Here is a 26,645-nt window from a genome sequence, read left to right as displayed (position 1 = left end):
TGAATTTTGTCAAAAGCTTTTTCTGCATCTGTTGAGATGATCATATGGTTTTTATTCTTCAGTTTGTTAATATGGTGTATCACGTTGATGATTCACATATATTGAAGAATCCTTGCATCCCTGGGATAAATTCCACTTGATCATGGCGTATGATCCTTTTAATGTGTTGTTGGATTCTGTTTGCTAGTATTTTGTTGAGGATTTTTGCACCTATATTCATGAGAGGTATTCGTGTGTAATTTTCTTTTTTTGTAGTATCTTTGTCTGGTTTGGGTATCAGGGTGATGGTGGCCTTGTAGAATGAGTTTGGGCGTGTTCCTTCCTCTGCAATTTTTTGGAAGAGTTTGAGAAGGATGGGTGTTAGCTCTTCTCTAAATGTTTGATAGAATTCACCTGTGAAGCCATCTGGTCCTGGGCTTTTGTTGGAAGATTTTTAATCAGAGTTTCAATTTCATTACTTGTGATTGGTCTGTTCATATTTTCTATTTCTTCCTGCTTCAGTCTTGGAAGGTTATACCTTTCTAAGAATTTGTCCATTTCTTCCAGGTTGTCCATTTTATTGGCATAAAGTTGCTTGTAGTAGTCTCTTAGGATGCTTTGTATTTCTGCAGTGTCTGTTGTAACTTCTCCTTTTTCATTTCTAATTTTATTGATTTGAGTCCTCTCCCTTTTTTTTCTTGATGAGTCTGGCTAAAGGTTTATCAATTTTGTTTATCTTCTCAAAGAACCAGCTTTTAGTTTTATTGATCTTTGCTATTGTTTTCTTTGTTTCTATTTCATTTATTTCTGCTCTGGTCTTTATGATTTCTTTCCTTCTACTAACTTTGGGTTTTGTTTGTTCTTCTTTCTCTAGTTCCTTTAGGTGTAAGGTTGGATTGTTTATTTGAGATTTTTCTTGAGATTCTTATCTAGTGCACCACCAGGGAAGTCCCAGGACATGTTTCTAATTACATACACAGTCTCTGAATAACAAATGGGTTGGTTTCTGAAGTTCACTTTTTAAGACAGTTGTTTTGATCTCGAAAATAATTATCTAGAGAAACTGCTGTAAATGAATCTCAGGCCATCAAATAAAACTTAGGAAGATCTAAGCAACTGAACTGACAAGGCCAGCCAAAATTTTATTCGTGGCAGCAAGGACAACATAATGTAAGAGTCAAAAATGAGAGAAAGCGTGTTTTTTTTTTTTTTTTTTTCTTTTTCCCTCTTTGTTTTTGGACCCAGAGAAGATCCTGGTTCTTTCTCATGCTTACTCATTTATTTCCTGGTTTTCTTATTTCCTTGATACTTAGAGCATCCCAGGATCTTGTTGTTCCTACTTATTTCTCCCACTTGGCTATAATATACATTCCTCTAATCTAAGCATGGTTGATCTCAAGTCTTAGGAATGAATGTGTCTGATAGCCATTTCATAATAGTTTGTGCTGGTGTCCCTCTATGATAGAGATTTTCTAGCCTCCGATTTCTACTCCTTCTCCATCAGATACTACTTGTAGAGTACCTTTCCCAACCTTCCTTAAAAATTAGTAAGAATCATCTCAGTCCAGTAGTTTCTAGATGTCCTTCCCAACAGTTACTGTAGCTGTGGGTTTAGTTATGTTATTTACAGTTCTATTTTAGGTTAAAGATTAAAACAAGAAACCACGTAAACATATATAAAAGATTTATCCTTCGTGTCAAAACTACCTCCGTGCAATTGCATTCTTTTTTTTTTAGTACACTTGTAATCATGAATAATTTTAGATTTTTTAGGGAACTTGCAAAGATAGTACAGCGTTTTCATATGCTCTTCATCCAGCTTCCTCTAATATTGACATCTTACTCGACTCTGATCCATTTGTCAAAATTAATATACTAACATTGGTACAAAATACTGTTAACTAAACTATAGATGTTATTTGGGTTTCTGTTTTTCTACTAATGTCCCTTTTCTGTTCCAGGATCGACGTGTCTTCCTAGTCTCCTCTGATCTGTGATAGTTTCTGTTTTTCCTTATTTTTCATGACCTGGATGGCTTGTAGAATGTTCCTGAATTTGGATTTGTCTGATGTTTTCTCATGATCAGACTGGAATACTGGCCTTGGTTATGAGAATCACAGAGTTAAAGCGCCCTCATGGCTTTATATTATCACTGCTGATGTTAACCTTGATCACTTGGTTAACGTGGTGTCTGCCAGGTTCTTCCACAAGTGACTAGTTTTCCCTGTCCACGCTCTGTTCTTCAGAAGTGAGTCACATTCAAGGAGACGGGAATTAATCTCCACCTCCGGGAGTGGGGAGTATCTGCAAGTAATATACTTGGAATTCTTCTGTGAAGATTTGCCTCTTCTTTCCCATTTTTTTATTCAATTGTTTATCTCAGTATGGACTCATAAATGTTTATTTTTTATTTGGGATTATAGTCCAATGCTATTGTTGTTTTTTGTTGTTGCTCAAATTGTTCCTGCTTTAGCCATTGGAGCTCTTTCAGGTGACTTCTTTATCCTTGTGATATGCTCCCATCCTGTGTGTGTGTGTGTGTGTGTGTGTGTGTGTGTGTGTGTGTGTGTGTGTGTGTGGTTTTGCTTTTTGAGCAATTTCTTACTTTTTGGCATCATCTTGTATTTCCCCTGTTCCAATCCTGAAATCAGCCATTTCTCAAAGGAGTTCTGGTACCTTTTATTGGAGAATCGTTTTTGGGAATGGAGATCTGGGCACGGAATGTGTTCATTACCCTTGGGGTGTCAATTGCTTCTAGGCCTTCTCAGTGATAGAGTTAGAAAATACAGGTATGTCTTCTAACCCATGTATACACACAGACCTGTAGTTACTTCTATATCTGTCTTTCTACCTGTCTGTTAAAAATAAATGTGAGTTCATACTGAGGTCTCTGGCGCTAATCCAGCACCACAGGTTTCATCCTAGCCTTGATTGTAACTTATTTCTCTTGCAGTGAGAAACCTGGCTCCCATTCCCACAGTGTATTTATATATTTGTGCAACCCTAATTGACATGTAAAGTAGTTTCAGAATTGCTAACCAGTACCCCTGTGAGGACTAAATTTACCAACTAGAATACAGTGTTGAATTGTTAAGTACAGTTCTTTTTGTCTTTAGCCTTAGAGTATTTAGACAGAACACAGGTTTCCACAGTTAGTTAGGCCAGCACCTTTTCCTTCACCCTCTTCAGTGAGGTTATAACATGCGTTTGTAATATAGTTAGGTTCGTTTATCTCAGTCTACATTCTGTCCTGGGGTCTCCTGGTGTCCTAGTTGATATTTTAAAATTTATATACTATAAAGGTCACTTTTTGTGTTGTTAGTTCTTTGGGTTTTGTGCATTTAAAATGTTAAATACCCATAAAATATCTGAGCCATAGATTGTGATATGGTTATTTTATGCTCCTCCCTTTTTGCTTTACCTCATGAAATTTATATATCTTTAGAGGAAGAAAAAGATAAAATGAAAAATTATATTTTAATGTAGTATACAAAAAAAATTAACTGTCTGACTGATTACATATTACCATGCATATTACTCCAAATTCTAGGAAGATTTTTGCTTACTTTATTAAATACTTTTTTTGAATTAAGAATGATCATGTAATTATTATAAGTTTAACGGCCAATGAAATATTGTTTGTCTTTGGATCTAACAATAATTATGCTATTTTTTCCCATAAGCACAAGAAACCTTGAAGAGGTTGTCTTTTATGTTCAGAATTGGTAAAGCATGTAGAAACTAGGAGATATATATATATATATATATAATAACAACTATCATTTATTGTCTTACCATGTGCTAGATACAACAACCAAATGAAGTGGCATTGTTGTTATTTCGATATTTTACAGATAAGGAGAGTAGATAACTTGCCCCAAATCACAGAAACTGTAGATTGTTGGAGGGATTCAAACCCAGTATTTGGGGATACCAGACTTTATGCGAATGGTTTCCAAACCTGGCTGCACATCAGAATTACTCAGGGAGCTTTTAAAAATACACATACCTTCGCCCTTCTTGGATATAGGGCAGGTCAGAATCTCTCAAGGTAGGACATAAGTCCTGACATTCTTAACCTCCAGTGTGCTTTATATGAATCCAGACCAGCACCAGTGCAGTTGAGAGTCAGCCCATTGGAAACACCTTAAGTAGGCTACAGTACTCCCCTACCTCCTCTTCAAGGTCAGTGTTCATTAATACAGTTGTCATAGTTAATTTTTATTTGCTTCAATCATCACCTGTCTGATTTCATTAGTAAAGTTATATAAACTTTTTTTAAAAAGCTGCCCTAACTCATTTTTATTTGTTATTTATTTTTTACAGTATGTAGAGGGAATTATTTTTTATTGAAGTATAGCTGATGTCTAATATTATTTGTTACACATGTACAGTATAGTGATTCACAATTTTTAAAGGTTATACTCCATTTATAGTTATTATAAAATATTGACTGTATTCCCTGTGTTATACAATATATCCTTGTAGCTTATTTATTTTATACATAGTAGTTTGTATCTCTTAATCCCCTTCCCCCATGTTGTCCTTCCCCCCTCCATTCTCCCCACTGGTAGCCACTACATAGTTTGTTCTCTATATCTGTGAGTCTGCTTTTTTGTTATATTCACTAGTTTGTTGTATTTTTTAGATTCTTATATAAGTGATATCATACAGTATTTGTCTTTCTCTGTCTGACTTATTTCACTTAGCATAATACCTTCCAAGTCCATCCATGTTGCTGCAAATGGCAAAATTTCACTTTTTTGGTGGCTGGATAGTATTCCATTGTATATATATATACCACATCTTTTTTATCCGTTCACCTGTTGATGGATGCTTAGGTTGCTTCCATATCTTGGCAATTGTAAATAATGCTGCTATGAACATTGGGGTGCATGTATCTTTCGAATTAGTGTTTTTGTTTTTGTTTCAGATATATTGTATATATATACAATATATATTGCTGGGTCATATGGTGGTTCTATTTTTAGTTTTTTGAGAAAACTCCATGCTGTTTTCCATGGTAGCTGTACCAGTTTACATTCCCACCAACATACACGAACTTTTTAATTGAATAAGTGGCAAGATAACAAGCACATGCTTCCTCATTTGCCTATAGGTTTTTTGTTTTCTTGAAGGAAGCATACTTAACACGAGGCAAAATAGGAAGTTGTACCATATTATTTTTGACTGCAGTGAGCCAGCTGAATCAAACTTGATGTAAGATGAAAAAGATGAAAGGTAGAGCAGAACTCTTCAGCTTGCAGCGGGGAACTGGATCCCATGACGACAGCAACAACAAGACTAGTAGCTGGTCTTGAATACTCATATATGGAGTGGGGTTGGTCAGGTAACTTGGTCAAGGTCGCACATCCAGTAAGTGGCAGGGCCAGGATGTGAAACCAGAACTCGCTGTAAAGCCTGCCCTTCATCATTACAGTATTCTGCCTCCCCAAGTTATATTTTGTCCCACACAGTGCTTTAAATATTTTTTGACTTAGTAGCTAACATTTAAAAAAATAGAAGATTTCACATGAAAATCCTGATTTTTGTTTTCCTTGAGATACTGGGAGGTCTGTTCACAGTGGGCCCCATCCCCACGTGGTAGCACCTGGTGTGCTCGCTCCAGCTTTGCACGGTTCCCCGTGATGTCTTACTCTCTTCCCGTCACCCGCCCTTGCGCACTCATTTACAGCCCCACCAGGCCCTGTAGGTGATATGACCCCCAGTATAGAAGTATAGAAACTAACTTTTGAAGGGTAACATAAAGACTGTTTTGATCTCATCCGTCATTTTATAAAACAATTTGCTTTCTTTTGTTTTACTCATTTCTTGAAGTATATAAGGAAACAAAGTTGCTGTTTATCCTGTACCTCTGCTCAGAGTAATCATTTGGTTTATATCTTCTAAACCTTTTTGTGCTTATATAAATATATATCTTTGGTATATAATGCAGATAATTTTTTTTCCAAAAAACCCCCATGTGATACTGCTGTATTTATTCCATGACTGGTGGGTACCCCCCTCCCCCCATATAGTCTCTGCTTTGGATCTGTCCATATTGGTGTGTGTCACTCTACCTCAATTCCGTTTGAGAACTACATGCTATTCCATTACGTGAGTGTTAACATCACTTATTTAACTATTTCACTCTTTTTTTTAATTCTACCCTCTGCCTCTGGCAACCATCAATCTGTTTTCTGTATCTGTGAGTTCATTTTTTGTTTATTTTTTATTTCATATATAAGTGAGATCATACAGTATTTATCTTTCTCTTTCTGACTTATTTCACTTAGCATGACACCCTTCAGGTCCATCCATGTTGTCACAAATGGCAAGATTTCCTTCTTTTTTATGGCTGAATAATATTCGTGTGTGTGTGTGTGTGTGTGTATGTGTGTGTGTGTACATACCACATTTTCTTTATCCATTCATTCCTCATTGGGCACTTAGGTTGCTTCCATGTCTTGGCTGTTGTAAATAGTGCTGCAGTCAACATGGGGGTGCACATAACTTTTTGAGTTAGTGTTTTCATTTCCTTCAGATAAATAACCATTTCTTTGAGATAAATAACCAGGAGTGGGATTGCTAGATCATATGGTAATTCTATTTTTAATTTTTTAAGGAACTGCCATACTATTTTCCATAGTGGCAGTACCAGTTTACATTCCTACCAACAGTGCACAAGGGTTCCTTTTTCTCTGTATCCTCTTTAACACTTGTTATTTCTTGTTTTTTTGATCATAACCATTTTAACAGGTGTGAGGTGATATGTCATTGTGGTTTTGATTTGCATTTCCCCCATGATTATAACCATTTCACTCTGAATGGACACTTATATGGTTATAAAAAATAAAACCACAAATATTCTTGTACATACCCCTTTATGAACATAGTCTGTTCTTCTTGTAAGAATGGTTAGTTAAAATGGAATTGTTAGGTTATAGGATATGCACATTTAAATCTTTCCTAGATAGTGCCAGATTGCTCCCCAAAAAGGTTGTAGTACTAATGTGTGCTTTCCCCCACGGTGTAGGAGAAATCCCATTTTCCCTCATTTTTGCAGCCATAATCAGGGAAATCTATAATTTCATTTTTATCTTTAACTTCCCTCATTTTTAGTGACATTGAGTTTGTTGTCATGTTTATTGCCCACTGACGTTTCTTTGAATTTTCTTTCATTTGTTGTGTTCATTTTCTGTTTTTTAAAATTATTGATCTGTTGGAACTATTTATGTTTTATGTATATTATTCATTTTTCTATTATGGCTGTAAATATTTTCTTCCGAACTGTCTTTTAACTTCATGATGCTTTTCACTGGAAAGAATTTAAAAACTTTTTATGTAGTCATACTGTTTTATGGTCACCTTATTTTATGTGTACTCCAAGATTATAAAAAATTTCTCCTATATATTTTGCTTATTCTTTTTACATAGTTAAAACAATTTTGTTACGGAAAATATTAAACGTATGCCAAACAAACAATAACACTATGAACCTACTCAAATCTGTATTCCAGCATCATGGTTATTAAACCGTGGCTAGTACCTACTACCGTTTGACACCTTCCTCTATCACTTTGAAGAAAATCTCAGATATCATCATATTTTATCCTTAAATATTTCAATATATTTCTCTGAAAGATGAGGGCAAGTTTTATAAATATACCACGATACCATTATCACACCTAAAGAAATAGCAAAAACTTCTTGATATCATCAGATTTCAGGCTCATGTTCATATTTCTACTGTACATTACTGTCATGGTTTTTTATTTATTTATTTATTTATTTATTTATTTTGGGCTGTGTTAGGTCTTTGTTTCTGTGCAAGGGCTTTCTCCAGTTGCGGCAAGTGGGGGCCACTCTTCATCGCGGTGCGCAGACCTCTCACTATCGCGGCCTCTCTTGCTGCAGAGAACAGGCTCCAGACGCGCAGGCTCAGTAGTTGTGGCTCACGGGCCCAGTTGCTCCGCGGCATGTGGGATCTTCCCAGACCAGGGCTCGAACCCGTGTTCCCTGCATTGGCAGGCAGACTCTCAACCGCTGCGCCACCAGGGAAGCCCTGTCATGGTTTTTTAAAAAAATATTTTACAGCTTGAATCAGTTTGCAAGTAATGTCTGCACATGGTAATTGTTCATTATATTTTTTAAGTCTTTTTAAATCTGTAGGTCCCCCTCCCTTTTTTGCCATATATTGATATTTATTGAAGAAGTTGGGTCCTTCATTCTGTAGAGTCTCCCCCAGTCTGAATTTTGATGATTGTACCTCCAATTGATCTTTTACAATGTTTCTTTTTTCTCTGTATTCTCTGTGAATTAACTGTATGATCTGGTGGCCTAATCAGAGTCAGGATCTTGATTGATTTGTTAATTGGTTAACACTACTTCATTAGGACACATGTAATGTCTGACTGTCTATTTGAGACAGTAGTGGTTGATGATCATTGCCTAGATCTCTTAATTCATTAAAGATTGAAAAGCGATGATATTCTAATTCTCTCATTTCTTCTTCTTTACTAGTAGCTTTATTAATTAGATATTGCTTTAAAGAGAAACTGTCCTCATCCATTATTTGGTAACCCAGTGAAATAACTGAACAGAAATGGCAGGATGAATATGCTTGATTCTTTCCCTTTTACTTATCATCTTTCAAAGTAAATGAGTTGATTTATTGGTGACCAACTAATGTTTTTTTATTAATATTTGAACTCATGAATTGAAACATATTTATGTTTCAATTCACTGACTTCATTATTGTAATCCATTGAAGTAATTATGGTAACTGATATTCACATTGTCCCATCTTTGGCCAATGGGGACGTATTCAAGTTGGCTTAAGTCCTTATTTCACGACCCTAGTGAATAGTCTTTGATATCTGATATAACAAGCTGTTTTAGGCTTATATTGTACATTTACTCCAGGTTGGGAATCTGGTGTATCTTCAAGGAACCCTCATTCCTTTTATTGGGAAATAGTATTTCAGGACCACAATCTGGGCACCAGCATTGCTCACTGGAACTGAAATGGTCCTTGTTTTAGTTCTTTTCAGTCGTCAGAAGAACACGCGCACAATATATATAATAAGTGCATACTGATAGTAACAGTTCAAATTCAGGATTTCAGATTTTTACTTAATCTCTTCTGACTTTTCTTTTACACTGAAAATTACCAGGAATGATAACATTCGAGTGTCATACACATTCCAAAGTACACTCACAGTAATCTCAGAATAACACCATCAACAATGTGGTTACTGAAAAACAGTTTAAGATTTTTTCCCCCATCCTTAAGGTGGTACAACCCTTCAGGGATATAACATCAAATTACAGTGTTTTAAAGACACTCGAATGATTCTTCTCATGGTTATGCCACTAATTAGACATACAGTTAGATCCTCTTCTTTTTTGTTGTTGTATATTTGAAATAACAGCTTTATGAGACAATTCACATACCATGAAATTCATGATTTTTAAAGTGTTTGGTTCAGAAGTTTTTACACTATATTCAGAGTTGTGCAACCATTACTGGTGTCTCATTTTAGAACATTTTCATAACCCCTAAAATAAGCCCTGTACCCTTTAGCTGTCACCTCCACAATCCCTCTATCACCTTCAGCCCTAAGCAACTGCTTATCTACTTTCTGTTTCTTTGTATTTGCCTATTCTGGACATTTCATATAAATGGAATCATACATGTGGTCTTTTGTGACTGGCTTCTTTCATTTAGCATAATGTATTCAAGGTTCATCTTTATTATCATATGTATTAGTGCTTCGTTCCTTTTTATGGCTGAATAATATTACATTGTATGGAAATACCATACATTTTGTTTATCCACTCATAGATTTTTTTAATTTAATTTTTTATTTTTAGGTGTTGCTTTTTAAATTTAATTTTTGCAAAAATTATGTAAAATACTTGGTTTTAAGAGAAAAATCTGTGGAATAATATATTTTTAAAGAAGCCTGGTTTCTCTGATAAGGATAGTTAAGCTGTAAAAAAATTGTTTTATTCTAACATGTTTTTAATATAAAGCTTGTGTATGCAATTTTCTTTCCTTATTTATTTTTAATATATGACAGGCTTATTTTTATCCCTTAAGGTTATCATTGTTTCATTGTCTTTATGTAATGCACTTAGTGTCTCTCCCACCCCCCCCCCCATTTTTTGGTTATTTGTTGGTTCCCCGCTGTGAGGTATATTATAATTATCCTTTTCTTTTTTTAACCCAGGTTCTCATTTGAAGTAATTTTCTTTTATTTCCAATGAAATGCTAAGACGTTTCATATGCCCTCCCTTCATCCCCAGATTTTGATAATTGTGGTATATCTACCTCGTTAGGTCATGTAACCATTATTGACAGTACTTTCTCCCTTACAGTTATCACTTAACCTAGTCTTAGTTCTACAGTAGTGGGTGGGTGGGTGGATGGTGGATGGATGGGTGGATGGATAGATAGAGATTTAGATTTAGATACATAGTTTTGGTCTTTTGTTTTAAGGCTCCTTTTTAGATCTCATATCAGAGTCCCTTGAGTCATTGTGGTTGGGTGACACTAGTTCCCTAGCAGATTCCTCAGTAAGGGCTCATGAAAACTGTGTTTCATGAGTTCTTGGATTTTCCTAACAGTTGCAACATATATACCGGAAAGTCTGTTTGGCTGGCCATAAAATATTTGGCTTATGTTTTTTTCCCCGAATAAATTTAGTATATGTTATCCACTGTCTTTTGCCATGAAGCATTGAGATTGCAAAGTCTGATGACAATATGATTTTTGTGTTTCCACTTAAAAGAACCTTGGTTTATTTATTTAATTAATTTACTTATAACCTGGATATCTAAAAGATTGTCTTTCTTTAAATTCCACTAGTTTTACTTGGTGCTGGTTTTTCCACATTGATATTTTTGAATACATGATGCCCTTTCAATATATAGTTTCAGGGTTTGGTTTTGTTTTTATCTTTTTTTTTTTTTTTTTGATTCAAGTGAATTTCTTTATGTTTTAATTTTTTCTGTTTCATTGGTTTGGTTTTCTTCTCTGGGAACCACTACTGTATGTATTCTGGATCTACTTTGCCTATCTTCTCTTTCACTTCATTTCAAATCTTTTCTTTTTTTTAAATAAAATTTTCCTCCTCATATTTCTGTGAAGGCATTATCTCTTTTGTTTATTTGCTCTGTGTTCCATCTAGTTTTTTATTTTTGAAATGATTTACAATTTTTGAAGAATTATTTTCTGAGTTCTTTCACTTGGTTTGTGAGTGTTTCTAATTCAAATTTGTGTCGTTCTTTTATATTTTCTAAGATTTTAAAAATTTCTTTTAGCATGTTTTGAGAATCAGGTCACTGTCTCATCTGCTTAGTGGGCATGTCTTTCTGGCATGCGTTCATTGTCTGTAGGGTTATTCTGCTCCTTATTCTCTCTCAATTCTCTCTCACAGTTATTTCCTTAAAATAACCATGTATTGGATTCTAACACAATCCTTTTTTCTTGTTCATTTTTAAACATGATATTTGTTTTTATGAACTTTAAGAAAAGAGAGAGTTAGGAAAGCATTTAGGTTTATGCTTTAAGCTCTCTCTTCTGAATTGGTAAGTAATACATCTCTTCTTTTTTGAGGTCTCCTGGCTGTGTTCCTCTCCCCCTGTTTCTGGCCCTTCTCTTTCCTTTACCTCTGTTGTCCTTTACTGGTCAGTTGGATTTCACCCCCAGCAGTTTCTTCTGGGTATGGAGCTTTGTCCTGGAAGGAAATTTTGACTGAGAGTTTCAAGAGTTTTAGGGGTGTAAACCACTTCAGCCCCTTCAGACCTTATTGCCCACCCATTGACTTCACTTAGGAATTGGTGCCACAATCATTCCCAATGTCAGGAAGCCCTCAAATAGAAGCAGTGAGCTTTCTATTGAGTATTCATTGGTAATTTTGGAATTTGTCCCTTTAGCCCCATCAGACACTCCGTTAATCCCCTCTGTTTCCCCTGTACAAATGCTGATAGGGATCTGGGGTACTGGTTGGGTGTGGCATGTGGGTATGAGGTATCACATAGGTCCAGGGACTATCTGTTTCCCTCCCCCTTTCTATTTTGGGGTTCATGAAGTTACCTTTCACCTAGTTTTATTGTAAATGTGTCTCATGGAGTTTTGATTTTGTTGTCTTAGTCGTTCTGTCCTTGTGGGGAAACTAAGGGAAATTGAAATCCTACTGTCATCACTGTCTTTTCAGAAATCTTTTTATCATGTTGACCTGTCAAATTGCCACTACTTGATCATTTTTGATTGACTAAAATGGTAATTTTATATGGTTTAACCTAAGGTATAGCTCTGTGTTTAGGTTCTAAAACATTTAGAATCTCTTTTTCAAAATATATAGGTTCAACATATATTTTTGTATTTACATTAATACTTAGAGTCGGCCCTCCATATCCACTGGCTCCTCATTTGTGGATTCAGTCAACCACAGATCAAATTGAAATCCATGGATGCGACCCCGCAGATACTGAGGGCCGGCTATACTGTGCCATTTTATGTAAGGGGTTTTAGTATCAGCAGGGGGTCCCGAAACTAATCCCCCATGGACGTTGAGGTATGACTGTACTTTTAGTTGCTCGTAACAGGCAAAAATTTCTAAAATAGCCATGTAATTAAAAAAATGATTAATTGCTATAACGTGAGGTTGGGATTCCCTGGTGGCACAGTGGTTAAAAATCCGCCTGCCAATGCAGGGGACACGGGTTCGAGCCCTGGTCCGGGAAGATCCCACATGTGCGGAGTAACTAAGCCCATGCGCCACAACTACTGAGCCTGCGCTGTAGAGCCCACAAGCTACAACTGCTGAGCCCATGTGCCCCAACTACTGAAGCCCACGCGCCTAGAGCCCGTGCTCCGCAACAAGAGAAGCCACCGCAATGAGAAGCCTGCACACCGCAACGAAGAGTAGCCCCCCACTCGCCGCAACTAGAGAAAGCCCACACGCAGCAACGAAGACCCAATGCAGCCAAAAATTAATTAATTAATTAATTAAAAAAATAATGTGAGGCATAAGTGTGTAGGGTAAGGGAAGGATGTATTTATTCTTTATTTAATTCCCTAAAATGCTCATTGGATTATCTGTTATTTTTCAACTTCTTGAACTGCCTGCCTTTTTTATATTCTGAATTATCGTAGGTAATTGGATATATTTCTCTGCTCTGTTGCTCTGTTTATTACTGTGCCAGAACTTTTCTGTTTTAAATACAGTAGGTTTATTAGTAAGGTTTGGCATTGTGTAGGGCAGTTCTTCCCATACATTCTTTCTTTTCAAAAGTTTCTGGGCTGTTTTTATTTTTGTACATTACTTTCTTACACCTGAACTTTATTTAATGAATTTATTAACCCACACAAAATGCCATTGCGATTATGATTGTAATTACATTGAGTTTTTATTAATGTCCCTACATTATGGAGTCTTTTCAGTTTGATTGGATTGTTCAGGGATTTTATACTACATTTAATACTATATTTCTCACTGGAATGAAAGAATAACAAATAGGCCATTCTTGCACCTTATTACCCCTTTCCTCTCTCCCTGTGTTTTATTAAAATAATTGGGAGTTTAGGATCCAGGTTTTTCCTCACAGTATGCTTTTTTATTTTTTTCAGTTTCCAGTATTCCTTGCTAAAACTTGAATTATAGTCCTTAACCAAGTTATCACCATGGAGTTGTATCTGCCTGTATACGTTCTTCGAGATTCATGGCTTCTCATTTCCTTGGGCATTTTTCTTTTTCTCTCTTGAGATCTTTATTCTGATCCAATTTTCATTTGACCAGACTCTCCTGTTCTTCCTCAGGTAGTTTTTTAGAGAAGGTAAGTGAATTGTACTTTGGGTTCTTCCCCATTCAAAGAGGTTTTTTCCCCTTCTTCTTTACACATTAGTGATATCTTGACTGTGCAAAAAGCTCTCCTCCACCTCTTCCTTTTGTTCTTTCTGGAACTCCTATTATTCTTCTGTTACAGCTCCTAGGTCTGCTCTCCATTTCTCTTATTTTTCACTCAAAATTTCTATTCCTTTTTCTTTTGCTCTGGGTTATAGTGATCATTTCTGCAGTTAATTTCTAAATTATTATTCAGACTTTGACAGCATTCATTCTATTTTCACTCCCTTTATGGAATTTATTTCAGAAATCTTGGTCTTTTTTTTTTTTTTCAGAGGACTTTAATGAGATCTTGCATTAGAGTATTTTTGTCGTTGTCTCCTGTGTCCTACATTCAATCACCGTCAGCTTTTCTGATTCTTCACGTTGGTGTCCCTAGTTCAAACTGCTGTCCCCTCTTCCATGCTCAGGAGTTTTTTAATGTCTGTTCCTCTTTGTCTGGATGGGGATTGACGCCCCAGGCAACACCAGCAGGAATGTGTCTCCTCAGCAGCCGTGTAGGCCGGCGTGGCTGCTGTTTCTCCAGGCAGTGTTGTCTTGCAGTTGTTGAGAAGGAGGGATTGTCCCTTCCCAGTGAGCCTGAAGCAGATGGGTCAACAGGCTGGAACTACAGAGAATGCCGAAAGAATTCTTTAGAATTTTATCCTAGAAAGCTTGCTGAATTCTGTAGAGCTCTAAATAAATATTTTTTCTGATGTCGTTCTCCACACCAGAAGAAACAAGCATTTATACTGCCTAAAGCTTTTAAACAGACATGTCTTAACCCTGACCACATTTATCACAAGTAACCATTTTAAAAATTATGCAGCTATTTTAGAAATTCTTGCCTGTTATGGGAAACTAAAGTATGTATTAATTTAAATGCAGAAATATGTGTTGAACATAAAAGAATGTGAGTGGGGGAGACCAGTTAAGAGTTCACTCAATGACAGGGAGCACAGATATGAGTGACATCTGGAGGCACAATAACTAAATTGGTGATGTTTTAAACTGTAGAAAAGTTGAGATTTTCAAATTTTGATGGCTTCAGTTTTCTCAATAGAAGGAGAATGCAAGACCTTTGAATGATTGGTCAGGATGATGTTGCCAGAGGTTTAAGAACACTGAGAAATCTCCAAATCTGCTGTTTTATGGGGAAAAGCATAAGGAGTTTGATGGGGATGACTGTGTGAGCAACAGTAGGATTCCTAGAAAACATCAAAAAACATATATTTGAGTGGGACCAGCCAGGTTAATTTTATGAATTTTTCTCTTTCAGCCTCCTTTGGTATAGCTCAGGAAAACAAATGGACAAAAGACTTGGTTAAACCCACTAGTTTTTATGCTTACACAAATGGCTACCTGGTTTTGTAATCTTTTCTCAAATTTAGTAATTCTCTGGTTTTGTCCGTCTAGAGATAGTTGTGGATAATACTGTGTATAGCCTTAAAACTAAATGCTCCGATTATTTGAAGTATGATAAACAAAATGTATGATGAAAAAGGTGAACTTGGTTCTTTTCCTACTATACTTTTTTGATAAAAATATTACAATTTCATTTTAGTTCTTGTTATGGTTTTCTAATACTTTTAGAGCTTTTTAGGTCTCAGTTGAAAATGGTGAATTATTCTAAAGATTATTTTTCCTGTAAAATTATGATTTTTATAGGTTTGTCAGCAAACTATAGAGAACAATAGTTTATAACTACAACTGTAGGAAGTTCTCCCGGATGCTCTTGTAAGCTTTGTTGAATTTGTGTTACAGTTTTCTGAATTTCCGGATCCCATGTGGGGTTCTGATTATGTGCAGTTGTCCAGGACGCCGCCTTCCTCGGAGCAGAAGTGCAGCACTGTCTCTTGGGATGAACTGAAGTCCATGGATTTACCCTCATTCGAACCTGCCTTCTTAGTCCTCTGTCGTGTCCTTCTGAACGTCATACATGAATGTCTCAAGTTAAGGTTGGAACAGAGACCTGCTGGAGAACCATCTCTCTTGAGTATTAAGCAGGTTTGTTTCAAAGACTGTTTAAAAATATTGAACATTTATTATATTTTTCTACAGGCTCAGCATTTTTATTTTTAGGATTTTCCCCCTGATTGTTGCCAATAGTGAAAATGAGTGTATGCTAGTGTTTTTAAGCTGCTCTGTTTAGGGTAATTTAAAATGTTCTTTTTTCCATGTATCCTTCAACGATGAGTTGATGATTCCACCTCTCTGTCTTCCACTTCCTCATTCTAAAAGGTTATGAAAGTGTGGTGCTGATATGACCCTCTATGTCCTATTACCATCAGTCTTTGAAGACTGGAAGCTTAAAATTCATTCATAAGAGATAGCTTAAATTCTTAAATTTTTTTTTTTGTTGTTATGTAAGCAGGTAAATGCCTGCAGTATGCAGGGGTGGGATGTGTTTGGACATTTTGCTTGCTCAGGCACTTGTATGGTTTAAGCAACAATGACAACTTCTGCTTTCTTAATTATTATTAATTTTGGGCGGGATTTTCTAGTGAGTTTGCTACTCCAAGGGTAACAGAGGAATGGTTAGAAGCAGTTGTATCTACCAGAGTGTGTGCTGAAGAGCGTTTATATTTATGCCTTATGATACGACCGTATTGACATTCACTATATAAAATAACCATTTCAAATTTTGGTGAAAAACAGTTACTGTGTTTTTTGTGGACTGTGCTTGTCCGTCCGCATGGAGTTTGAAGGGCTGGGGGCTCCCAGGCTCTGAATGGCAGGATGGGCAGAGGGGATGAGTGCAAGCTGGAGGACAGGCGGTGCGAGAGGTACGAAATAGGACTTGACGTTGTTTGTTTAGTTAGGTGAGGAGCCGGGCGACTAATGGAACTGGAGGTGGAGTCCTGCGCCTCACCATTATCCCTTCGGTTCCCATCCAGCACAGCCCGAGCTCTGCGTCCACCTTCGCTCTACTTCCTTCTCACCAGCTTGGTTCTCGTTACTCGCCTACTATCCACTTGGGCCACACTTTTCACTTGTCCTCCATGTTGCAGCGGTTATTTAGGAAGTTTTGGTGAAATACTTACCTCCCCTCCCCACAAAACAAATACATACTTCAGGAATATAAGCTGCTGAAACAAGGGGAAGTGTACCTTTTACTAACGGGGCTGTTGTGAGGATTAAACAATAATTTATGTTAAAACATTTTGAAAAGTAAAAAACCAATACTTAGATTAAGATAGCGTTACTAGAGTAAAAATAAAATAGAAATTTTGGCTTTAATGCATTCAGATTGAGTTGTAAGCACCTAAGTGACATCTTTAACGGAAATTTATGTTAACACTTTTTAATGGATTTAACTCTAGCCATCGCTCTCTTACTGTGGGTAATTATTTTAAAAACATTTTGAAGGGGATCTTCTCGTAAAAGCAATCCATGTTTATTTTAGAAAATTTGAAAAGTACGGAAAATGATAGACAAAAATGAAAGTTATCCTATTATTCTGCCATTCAGAGATAACCACTGTAACATTTTGGTGTATTTCTATCCATTTATTTTTCTGTATGTACATACTTTCTGCACATATAATTTAAAATAAAAAAGAAAGAAAAGAATATGAGTTTTCATCCTTAAATTTTTTTCAGAAATAAGATTTTAAATGGCTGCATTAGTGTTCTACCATATAAGTGCATCATAACTTATTTAATCCCCATTGTTGTTTTGAATAATATTGTGATAAATATATTTGTATGTAAGTTTTAGTCTGCATCTCTGATTATTGCTTGAGTATAAAACGTAAAAATTAACTAGTGAGTCATACATTTTTAGATTCTAGAAAGTTTGTACCAGTTTACTTTCCCTGTAGCAGCACCGTGGTTCCTTTTGTGTCTTGATAACGTATCTTAAAACTAGTGCAACTGTGATCTTGTTTCACAGTCCCTGCTGGTTAGAATTTGAGGGCATGAGACCAGCGTGTTATTGATGGAAGGACAGTAAAGGTCCTCTCATTGCACCTTCCCTCCCTTCTCACAGTACCTCTTGGGCCTACACATGGCGGTTTCACTCATCCTTTTGTTTTCTTTCATTTTTTTCCCCCCTTGACTTCTATTTAATTTTATCAGATTAATCTTAGGTTTGTTTGTTTTTGTGATTGAGTGTTTTGATGGTAAAAGCCACAAATCACGGTAGGTAAACTTTGCTAAATTATTACAAAGGCCACCAGACTCTGTGGTGTGTAAGTATATTTGAATCTTTATTATGTTTTTGGTTAAAAATGACCAGTCTCATGAGGAAATTTTTCTCTTGTATTCCTTGTCTTATAATGTAAACTAGTAGAAAAATAGATCTTTTTCTGTAGAATTTATTTTCTATAAAAATTTATGTGTAGAACAATGTATTTTAGCAAATCAGTTTTCTGCCTGTATATTTTTCTTTATGTATTCATGCTATACTGTTAAATACTTTTGTCTTCACTGATTTATTTTAATGATTCAGTTGAGATTACTGAGATATTTATGTGAAATGAACTGACAAAGACTCTGGAAAATATTTTAGGGTTTTCAGAGGCAAGGTTCTCTTTTCCTGAGCTTTTTGAGGATTTACGTGGAAAATGTGTGAAAACCGACAAATAATCTGGTGAGAATGTGTGAAATGGTAGAACTTGTGCCTGTTGTCTTGCAGCTGGTGAGAGAGTGTAAGGAGGTGCTGAAGGGTGGCCTTCTGATGAAGCAGTACTACCAGTTCATGCTGCACGAGGTCCTGGACCACCTGGAGGAGACCGACTGCAACATCGACGCCTTCGAGGAGGATCTGCACAAGATGCTGATGGTCAGGACAGTGGGGAGAGACGTCTGACTTGCGTGTCTTCTCGCACACACCGTGCTTGCCTGTGCTCTTCTGGCCTCTGTACTTCTGCTGCTGTTATTCCTTCCTGCTCACAATGTCTTCTCTCCTCCTTATCTGCCCACTGAAGATTTACTTTCGAGTTTTGTCTGACAGTTTTCACCTTTCATGTGCACCTATCTATACCTTCTCTGAACTCTTACAGGGTTCTAATTATAACCACACTATTTCATACTTAGTGATGTACCACCTGTCTGTCCTCAGGTTTCCCTAATTAGGCTGAAAGCTGCACAAGCCAGGGGCTGTGATTGAAGTGCTTTTGTCTTCTGTAAGGTTTGGTAGAGTGTTAGTAAATCCATGTTAGAGGCATTAGGGTATATGCACAGACGATTACTTAGTGTGGCAGGTTGATGAAATAATATAGGAAACAGCAAAGCTTGTAGGCATATTGTTTTTGGAATGCTTTCACCCTTGCTTGACATCTCATTGTGTCCTGCCTCAGGATGGCTGTAGCACCTCCAGACACCACCCTCACTTTCTAAAGAGAAAGGCAGAGGGGAAAAGTCTCCTTGCCAGCTAAGTGCAGAGCAGCAAAGGCTCTCCTGGAAGCCCCACCCAACAGATGTCCCCTACATCCTACTGACCAGACCTTTGTGTGGCCTCTTCACTGAAATGGAGGCTGGGAATGCAAAGATTTAGCTTTTCAGCCTCTGTAGTAGAAGGAGAGAAAGAAGAGTGTCGCTGGGGAGGGACTTATATCTGGCATCTTACGAGAAATAATTCTGAGTCTGAAATGATTTCCTAATCGTTTGGGAGAATACATAAAAGACCAGAATGTGTAAAATGTGGCTACATTTTGAAATACTGTATATATTGCTTATGTCAGGAAAGTCTTTATCATTGAAGAGTTATGGTAAAAAACAGCAAGGAAATTAATTTTTCTCTCTGTGGATGATTAAACCAGAAGTTTAAAAGGACAAAATGTGCTTTGCTTTCCAAACTGTCTTAGATGGCTTTACAGAGGCGCACGCCACACCTTTTACCATGTAATCGCTGAGGCAGGAAGGGTGAGATTAGGCAGGAAGGGTGAGAATTAGGCTGTGCCTTCCAGGTCATCCACCTCCAGTGCCCTAGGTGTGCCTGTGAGATGTCGGAAAGCTCAGTTAAGGGAAGTACGTACCAAAATTCTCAGCTAGTTAGAGCTAGAAATGCTTAGGATTTAGTTTTGACTCTGCTACCAATTTTCTGTGTGAGGCATCATCTGCCTTAGTTCACCTCCATAATTTCACAGATGAAGAACTAGAAATTATCAGTAGTTTTAAAATTGTGCCCCAAAGTGTGCTAGATGGATTAGTGCAGGGGCATATTTTGCGAACTGGTGGAGCCCAAGCAAAGTCAGTGTTTTTGTCAGGAAGGCAGGAGAGCGTGGCCTTCGGAGAGGTGGTCACGCCGTTTACTGCTCCGCCTGCCCTCCTTCAGATGCGGAGGGCCCGTCCACGGCGAGTGAGAGCTGTGGCCTCTTGGGGTGTGAATGGTCAGGAGGCAGCAGGGCATGCCCCCGTAGAGGACATACTGCCAGACAGTATCCTATCCTGTAAGCCGGGGAAGACCGCCGAGTGAGAGATGGGTTAAGAGGGCGAGGGGAAGCAGTGATCAGCAAATTATGATGCAGGATATCTGTGACTGAGGGGTCTTTACTCTGTGCTGCATCCGCCTTCTGACTCGAAAAACTGAGGAACTTGTGCATGCGGTTACTTCCAAGGAAGTAACTGGTGAGTGTTTGAGCCAGCAAAACCAAATTGAAGCTGTGAGCTTCCTTAGCTCATTTCCCTGGCCCTGGCCTTTAGAAACAACTAAAACAATAAACGTAATATGTGATGTAGGAACATGTGATAGACAGATTGAAGGAACTCACATAAAAAGAACTTAAAAGGAGTGAAAATATGAAAATGATGAACAAGATGTGATAGTTGTAGGAGACACACAGGGGAGAGCTCAGACTTGCACAGTTAGTGTTCCTATAGAAGAATAAAGGACAAAGGAGCAGAAAAGACTCAGTTTTCCATTCTAGAGATATTATTGGGTGTCTGCTGTGTGCCAGGCAGGCATCGTGCCTGGTACTGAAGCCTCAGTAAGGAGCATAAACTCCCTCTTGGAGTTTAAGAACGATGGGGAAAATGACTATTAAATAATTGTACAGACATAACATTACAACGGTGAAAGACAGCAAAGGAGAGACACGGGTCTTTTATGGACTCTCACGGTAAGATCTGAGTTCATGTGGCGGTAGACAGGTCTCTCAGGAAGGGGCAGTTGGAATTTATCTGAAAGTTGCTGTGTGTATTATAATCCAATTTATGTAGTAATAATTTGAAAGCTTACACAAAACAATACTGTATCTTGTAATTTGTGTAATAACAGATTATTTAAAAAAACATATAAACCAGAAGGGGACATACTAAATGCGTAATTGTTACCTCTGAGGAGGGAGGAAAGAGAGAAGTGAAGAAAGAACCCAAGGAGAAATTAACTTTGTGATGTATTATTTCTCATCGAAAAAATATCCAAAGCCAATATGACCAAATATTAACATTTGTTCATTCTGGGTATTATTTGTAAAAATATTGTAAAACCAGTTTACTTTCTAGTTAAAAAAAAAGAGAGAGAGAGATTAAAAGGAACACTTTACTGACAGAGAAGGGAGCAGATGCAAAGTCTCTGTGATGATGCAGGATAAGGGAAGCAGCTTTGGAACGAAGGTTCCCAGGAAAGCCTTGGGAAGGGACCACTGTGGCTGCAGTTAGAGGAACAGCCTGGGGGGATCCAGAGTCAATGGGAGAAGACCAGGCAGAGACTAGTCTAGAGGTGCACACGCTAGTCCCTGGATTACAGTGGAATAGCATAAATTTAGGAAAAAGCATAAGGATCCGAAAGAAACGAAGGAAGTGAAGTTGGCCGGACTCAGGGATGGATTGGATATGGGGGAGGTATCGAGAGTGATTGCTGGCTGTCCAGTTTGTGCAGCAAGATGAATAGTGAAGATGGTAGGTCCAGTGAGAGTTTTTAAAATCGAAGATACCTGAGACCATTGGAAAGCCTTCGGCGTTGATTTTGTTAAGGGAAAGAGATGAAAGAAAATCTCATATATATATATATATGTAAGAGAAAGGAGAAGACCGATGGTGTCAGTTTCCTCAGGTATCACGAGGAAACGGGTCTCAAAACACAAGTGCTGGGCTTAGCAGGAAGCACAGCTCCTCTACTATGAAAAAGGGAAGGATGGTAGGTAACAGCATGTAGGTTTCTGTTATTTGTTTCACGACGATGAGAGCTTTTATATCTAATGACTTAAAGTTTTTTTGTGAAGAGAGACGAGATCATCGGCTGAGAGTGGGTTAGGATGGGTTTTGGCAGTTTGAGGAAAATGGAGACGTTTCAAACTTGTGGTTGTAGAGAGAAGGAAAGTGAGCTGAGCAGAGGTACAAGTATTACCAGAAACGTGTGCCGTGTGGTTGGTGAATGTGACTGTGTAGAAGAGTGACTCCCCTCTGCCGTGGGACTCGTGGCCCTCAGCTTCTGGACCGTGCGGATGGGGAAGGGAGCTGGGCTTGTCTTGACAGGCAGGTGAGAAAAGGCAGGTGAGAAAAGGCAGCGTGAGCATTCCAGGCATGGCAGGGTGTAGGACGGTGGCAGGGACATGATCGTACTGACAGGAGCGCTGAATAAGGAGGACAGGGACCCAAGGAAGAGAGGAGTGAGTTGGAGGAAGAAGAGGAACCAGTGGACCGGAGTTCCAGATAAAGTGAAGAGAACAGTGTAGAGGGGGGAGTTGGGCAAACAAACTGGAGCGAGGAGAGGAGGTGTTAACATCAGTGTGTTTGAATTGGGCTTCGAGCGGTTCTGGTATTGGCAGGATCAGAAACGAAACCTTGTCAGAGAGGAGAAAAGGTGGTTGGAACTGGAGGCCATGGGGGAACGGAACTGAAATGGTGTTGGGGCGTCGTGCACCTGATGTTAAGTCACACAGCTGGTGGCTGAGCCTGGGATGGAGAGAAGACTGAGCCACAGCCTGGAGTCTGACGACTGACGGGTAGTTGAAAATCAGTAGATGATGGTGTGCAGAGGGGGCGTCGATGGTATGTCTGATGACATCAGTCTTAAAGGGGTAGGGTATGTCTTTTGTTTTGTTTTTAAGTAAGACTGTGTAAGAGTGATGGTTTGAAAGTAGCAGTGGGGTGCACGAGGATGCCGACTGTTTGCAGCCCTTGAGATATACTGTAAGATAGTTGCCCCTTGAGAGGGTTGTCAGGGAGAAGTGCAGCTCTCAGGACAGCCAGGTTTCAGGGAAGCCAAGGAGGTGAGGGAGCATTCCAGGAATGGAAAGGGAGGTCCTGGGCCCGCTGTACAAAAGACTTGTTTCATTTGGATGAGAAGGTCATAGACCCATAAGTTGCAGGTTCCACACACACAGCTGTATTCATAGTGGACCCAGGACTGGAGATTCATGCTGCACAGCCTGGATGGAGGAGGACCCAGAATTATCCAAAGATACAAGAGAAGGCAGTTTTCTTGAAATAAAGACCCCAGATTTTTGCCTACTGAAAGTTATTTTTGGATCTCAGAAAATATTCATTTCAGTGAACCCTAAGATGTAGCCTGGTGAAATAACTGAAATCCAAGACTAGAGAAAGGGTCCCGTAAACATCTAAGCAGGGAAAGGAAGCCACCTTCAGGGAGCAGGGAGAGTGGTGATTAGTCTGGCGTCAGTTTGCTTTATACTAACAGGACACACTGCGTTAGAAGGTAGTGGAGTAATGTCTTCAAGGTTCTGAGGGAGAGAATGTGTAACTTAAATGTTTTATACCCAGTCAAGTTATCCTTTCAGTAAAAGAATCCACAAACAGTGATGTTTCATAATATAACAATTGTTAACCTGTCTTGAGAAAATCTACTTGATAGTAAAACCCTGCTAAGCAACAGATAAATCAAGATAAGAATTGAGGACTGGGAAAGCTGTTGTAGAGGACTTGTGGTGGGCATAAACCCCACCTTAGAAAGATTGGGTATTTTGGTTATAGATCGTAATCTATATGTCATAAACCTTGAAAAATTATATCACGAAAATCTGGATGTTGGGAAGGTATAGTGGGAAGAAGTGTGCTCATTTCCTCCTCTTAACACATAAGATACCATCTAAAGTTAAAGTAAGTAATTAAAGAAATAAAGGTCCCAACCTCTTAAAGGAATGTTATTCACAATATATTAATAATGAAAATTTCTGTATGCTATTTTGATTTTTTTTAACTTGATCGTACTTTTCTATACAGTGCAAATATTGTAGTTAACTTTCTTAGTAACTTGCAGCAGTTGTGAATAATGTGTTAAATTGCTGAGGAGTTGAGTTATACAATTAAAAGAAAAATGCTATTTAGACATCAGTTAACAGTGATGCAGAATCTCGCTTCTCTCAGAGCTTCATGCCTCAGTGGTCCCTCTTCCACTCGCCCTTCTGATTTATAGCTTTCATGTTAACAGAGATGAAAGCTGTGGGTTGTTGAATTCTATTCTCAGATATCTCCTTTTACATTTTTGTATTTTAAGGTATATTTTGATTACATGAGAAGCTGGATCCAAATGCTACAGCAATTACCTCAAGCGTCTCATAGTTTAAAGAATCTGTTAGAAGAAGAATGGAATTTCACCAAAGAAATAATCCATTACATCCGGGGAGGCGAAGCACAGGCTGGAAAACTTTTCTGGTAGGAATCCTTATACGCCTGTCTTCCTTTCTCACTTGTACTCCTGGCTTGCTCACCAGTTCTATTCTACATGTTTGAGTGTTTAGTTACATGAAAATGACAATCATTCATATCTTTTGTGTGCCGAAGCTTTGTTATCCTTAGAGCAGTGGTTCTCAGTCAGGGGTGATTTGCCCCCTGGGGACGTGTGGCAGTGTCTGGAAACAGTTCTGATTGTACTGACTGGGAGGGGCTACTGGCATCTAGTGGGAACAGGCCAGGGATGCTGCTAAACATCCCACAATGCACAGGACACAGGACAGCCCCCCAAACAAAAATTATCCACCCAAAATGTCAATTTTGAAGTTGAGACATCCTGCCTTAGAGTACACCCTCTTGGTTATACAAAAGGAGGAGAATTTAAGGCCTCTGACAAGTGGAGTAGACCTGGAGACCTTTTGTATCAGTCTTGGTGGGCACTTCCAAAGCCTAACAAGTACGTATTTTCACTGATAATGTTTTGGGAATGTAATACTAATCACAGAATCTCTTTATAAACTGGGTATTTATATATGGTGAAAGAATTGAAACGTAAACCAAGGAAAAGCATTAGGGAGGGGGGGAGTGCTCACTGGTCTGTCTGTTCTAGGAAATGAATGTATCTTCTCGAGTACAGGCACCTGAGTGTTGAATGTGGGGTGCGTGGTGTTTGCTGGGGGCCACTCCCCTGCTGACTGACTGAGGACCAGGCCTCTCCTTGGCTCTAAACTCTGCTGCAGTTCTTTGGTGCTGCCTTCTCTCACTTGCCCCATCAGCCATTTTATTTCTTCATTTCCTTTTTATGAGTTCTTTTACACCCAGCTCATGTTTCCTTCCCCTCCCTTTATGTGCACTCTTTAGGACTTCAGCTTTTACAGAGTTTCCTTCTCACTTCAGAAACTCATTGTCCTCACCCTGACTCTCTTTGTTCCATGCTCAGTATCTCAGGATGTTGTATTCACTTTTCTGCCCTAACCACCAGTTCTTTTTATGTTTTCCTCTATCTTTATTTTGAGTGAACAGTGAACTTGCTCTTGTCTCAGGACTCATCCAGTCCTTCAGGCCGAGGTTCCCAGTCTGTCCTGTTTTCCTATTCAGATTGGCTCTCATAGTCAGCCTTATGAAAAAATGCATTCACTACCATTTTCAGCATCTCTCCCCCTCTTAATTTTCCATTGTTCTGCTTTGCCTGTAATTTCTTCTGTTTGCATCTTCTGTTCTCAGGCTGTCAGGCTTTGTTAAGGAAATTTTTTTAAAGGTTACTGTTTCATTTCACTGCCATTTCTTGTTATATAATTTCTTTGTACCCTCACTTTGTAACCTGTCAGTCTTTTTGTTTTTATCTTTTGCTTGTCCTTCAGGTTCCGTTCAGTGCAGTCTCTGGCCTTCAACTTCATATTCGTGTTCTGAGAAGCTCCAGAGCTTTTTCATTGCCTCTGCTGTGGGACTGTCCACCTGCACTGTTCTAGTTCTGGGCGTTTGTTGTGTTAGTGCAACATTCTGCTTCATACACTATTTGTCCCAGGTTCGGTCAGTCTCGGCATTAACCCTGACTCCTTTCTTTCTCTCACACACCACCTCTAATTCCATGTGGCTGTCCCTTCAGAATACATCCAGAATCTGACCTCTGCTCACCGCTGCCTATTTCCCCTCTTCCCAGCCTGTTATTTCTTACTTGTATTGCTGTAGTAGCTCTCTTAAGTAGTCTCTCTGCTTCTGCCCTTCATCTTCTATGGTTTATTCTCAGTGATCTTGTTAAGATGTACATCAGGCCATTTTTACCTCTGCTCCAAATATGCCAGTGGCTCTCCTCCTTACTCAGCTAAAAGTGAGAATGCCTAAACAATGGCCCATAAGGCCTGGTACAGTCTGACTTTTCATTCAGTCTTTGTCCTCATCTCCTGGGTTCTCCTGTGCTTACTCTGCAGCCACAGGAGATTCTTTCCTGTTTTTCACAGGCTGGGCCTGCTCTGGCCTCAGGCTCTTTGCACTTGCTGGTCCCTCTACTTGGACTGCTCTTTACCAGTTATTTCCATGACTCATTTCCCCACTTCCTATAGGTCTTTGGCCGAGTGTTACCTTCTGCATATTAAAAGTTGAAATTCCTACCTGCAAGTACACCTTAGCTTTCTTCCCTATTTTATTTCTCTCCATAGAACTTATTAGTATCTGAAATACTGTATATATATTTTTAAAT

The 26,645-nt window shown here is 38.4% G+C and overlaps 1 protein-coding gene across 6 annotated transcripts in view; it reads left to right on the top strand.

Annotated features, from left to right (window-relative positions):
* Nucleotides 1-26,645, top strand: part of MAP3K4 (mitogen-activated protein kinase kinase kinase 4) — a 111,363-nt gene that overhangs the window by 51,062 nt on the left and 33,656 nt on the right. For 5 of the 6 annotated variants that reach the window (XM_036871700.1, XM_036871697.1, XM_036871699.1 and 2 more), the window contains exons 4-6: nt 15,636-15,878; nt 18,510-18,656; nt 24,273-24,430. In XM_036871700.1, coding sequence (XP_036727595.1) covers nt 15,636-15,878; nt 18,510-18,656; nt 24,273-24,430 — 548 coding nt within the window. The remainder of the gene's footprint in view (nt 1-15,635; nt 15,879-18,509; nt 18,657-24,272; nt 24,431-26,645) is intronic. The other variant, XM_036871698.1, reaches the window with a different exon arrangement.

This window comes from Balaenoptera musculus, chromosome 12 (assembly GCF_009873245.2).
Source record: "Balaenoptera musculus isolate JJ_BM4_2016_0621 chromosome 12, mBalMus1.pri.v3, whole genome shotgun sequence".
Classification (NCBI taxonomy): domain Eukaryota; kingdom Metazoa; phylum Chordata; class Mammalia; order Artiodactyla; family Balaenopteridae; genus Balaenoptera; species Balaenoptera musculus.
Note: the sequence above shows the minus strand (reverse complement) of the source record. Positions and strands in the feature narration are given on the sequence as shown.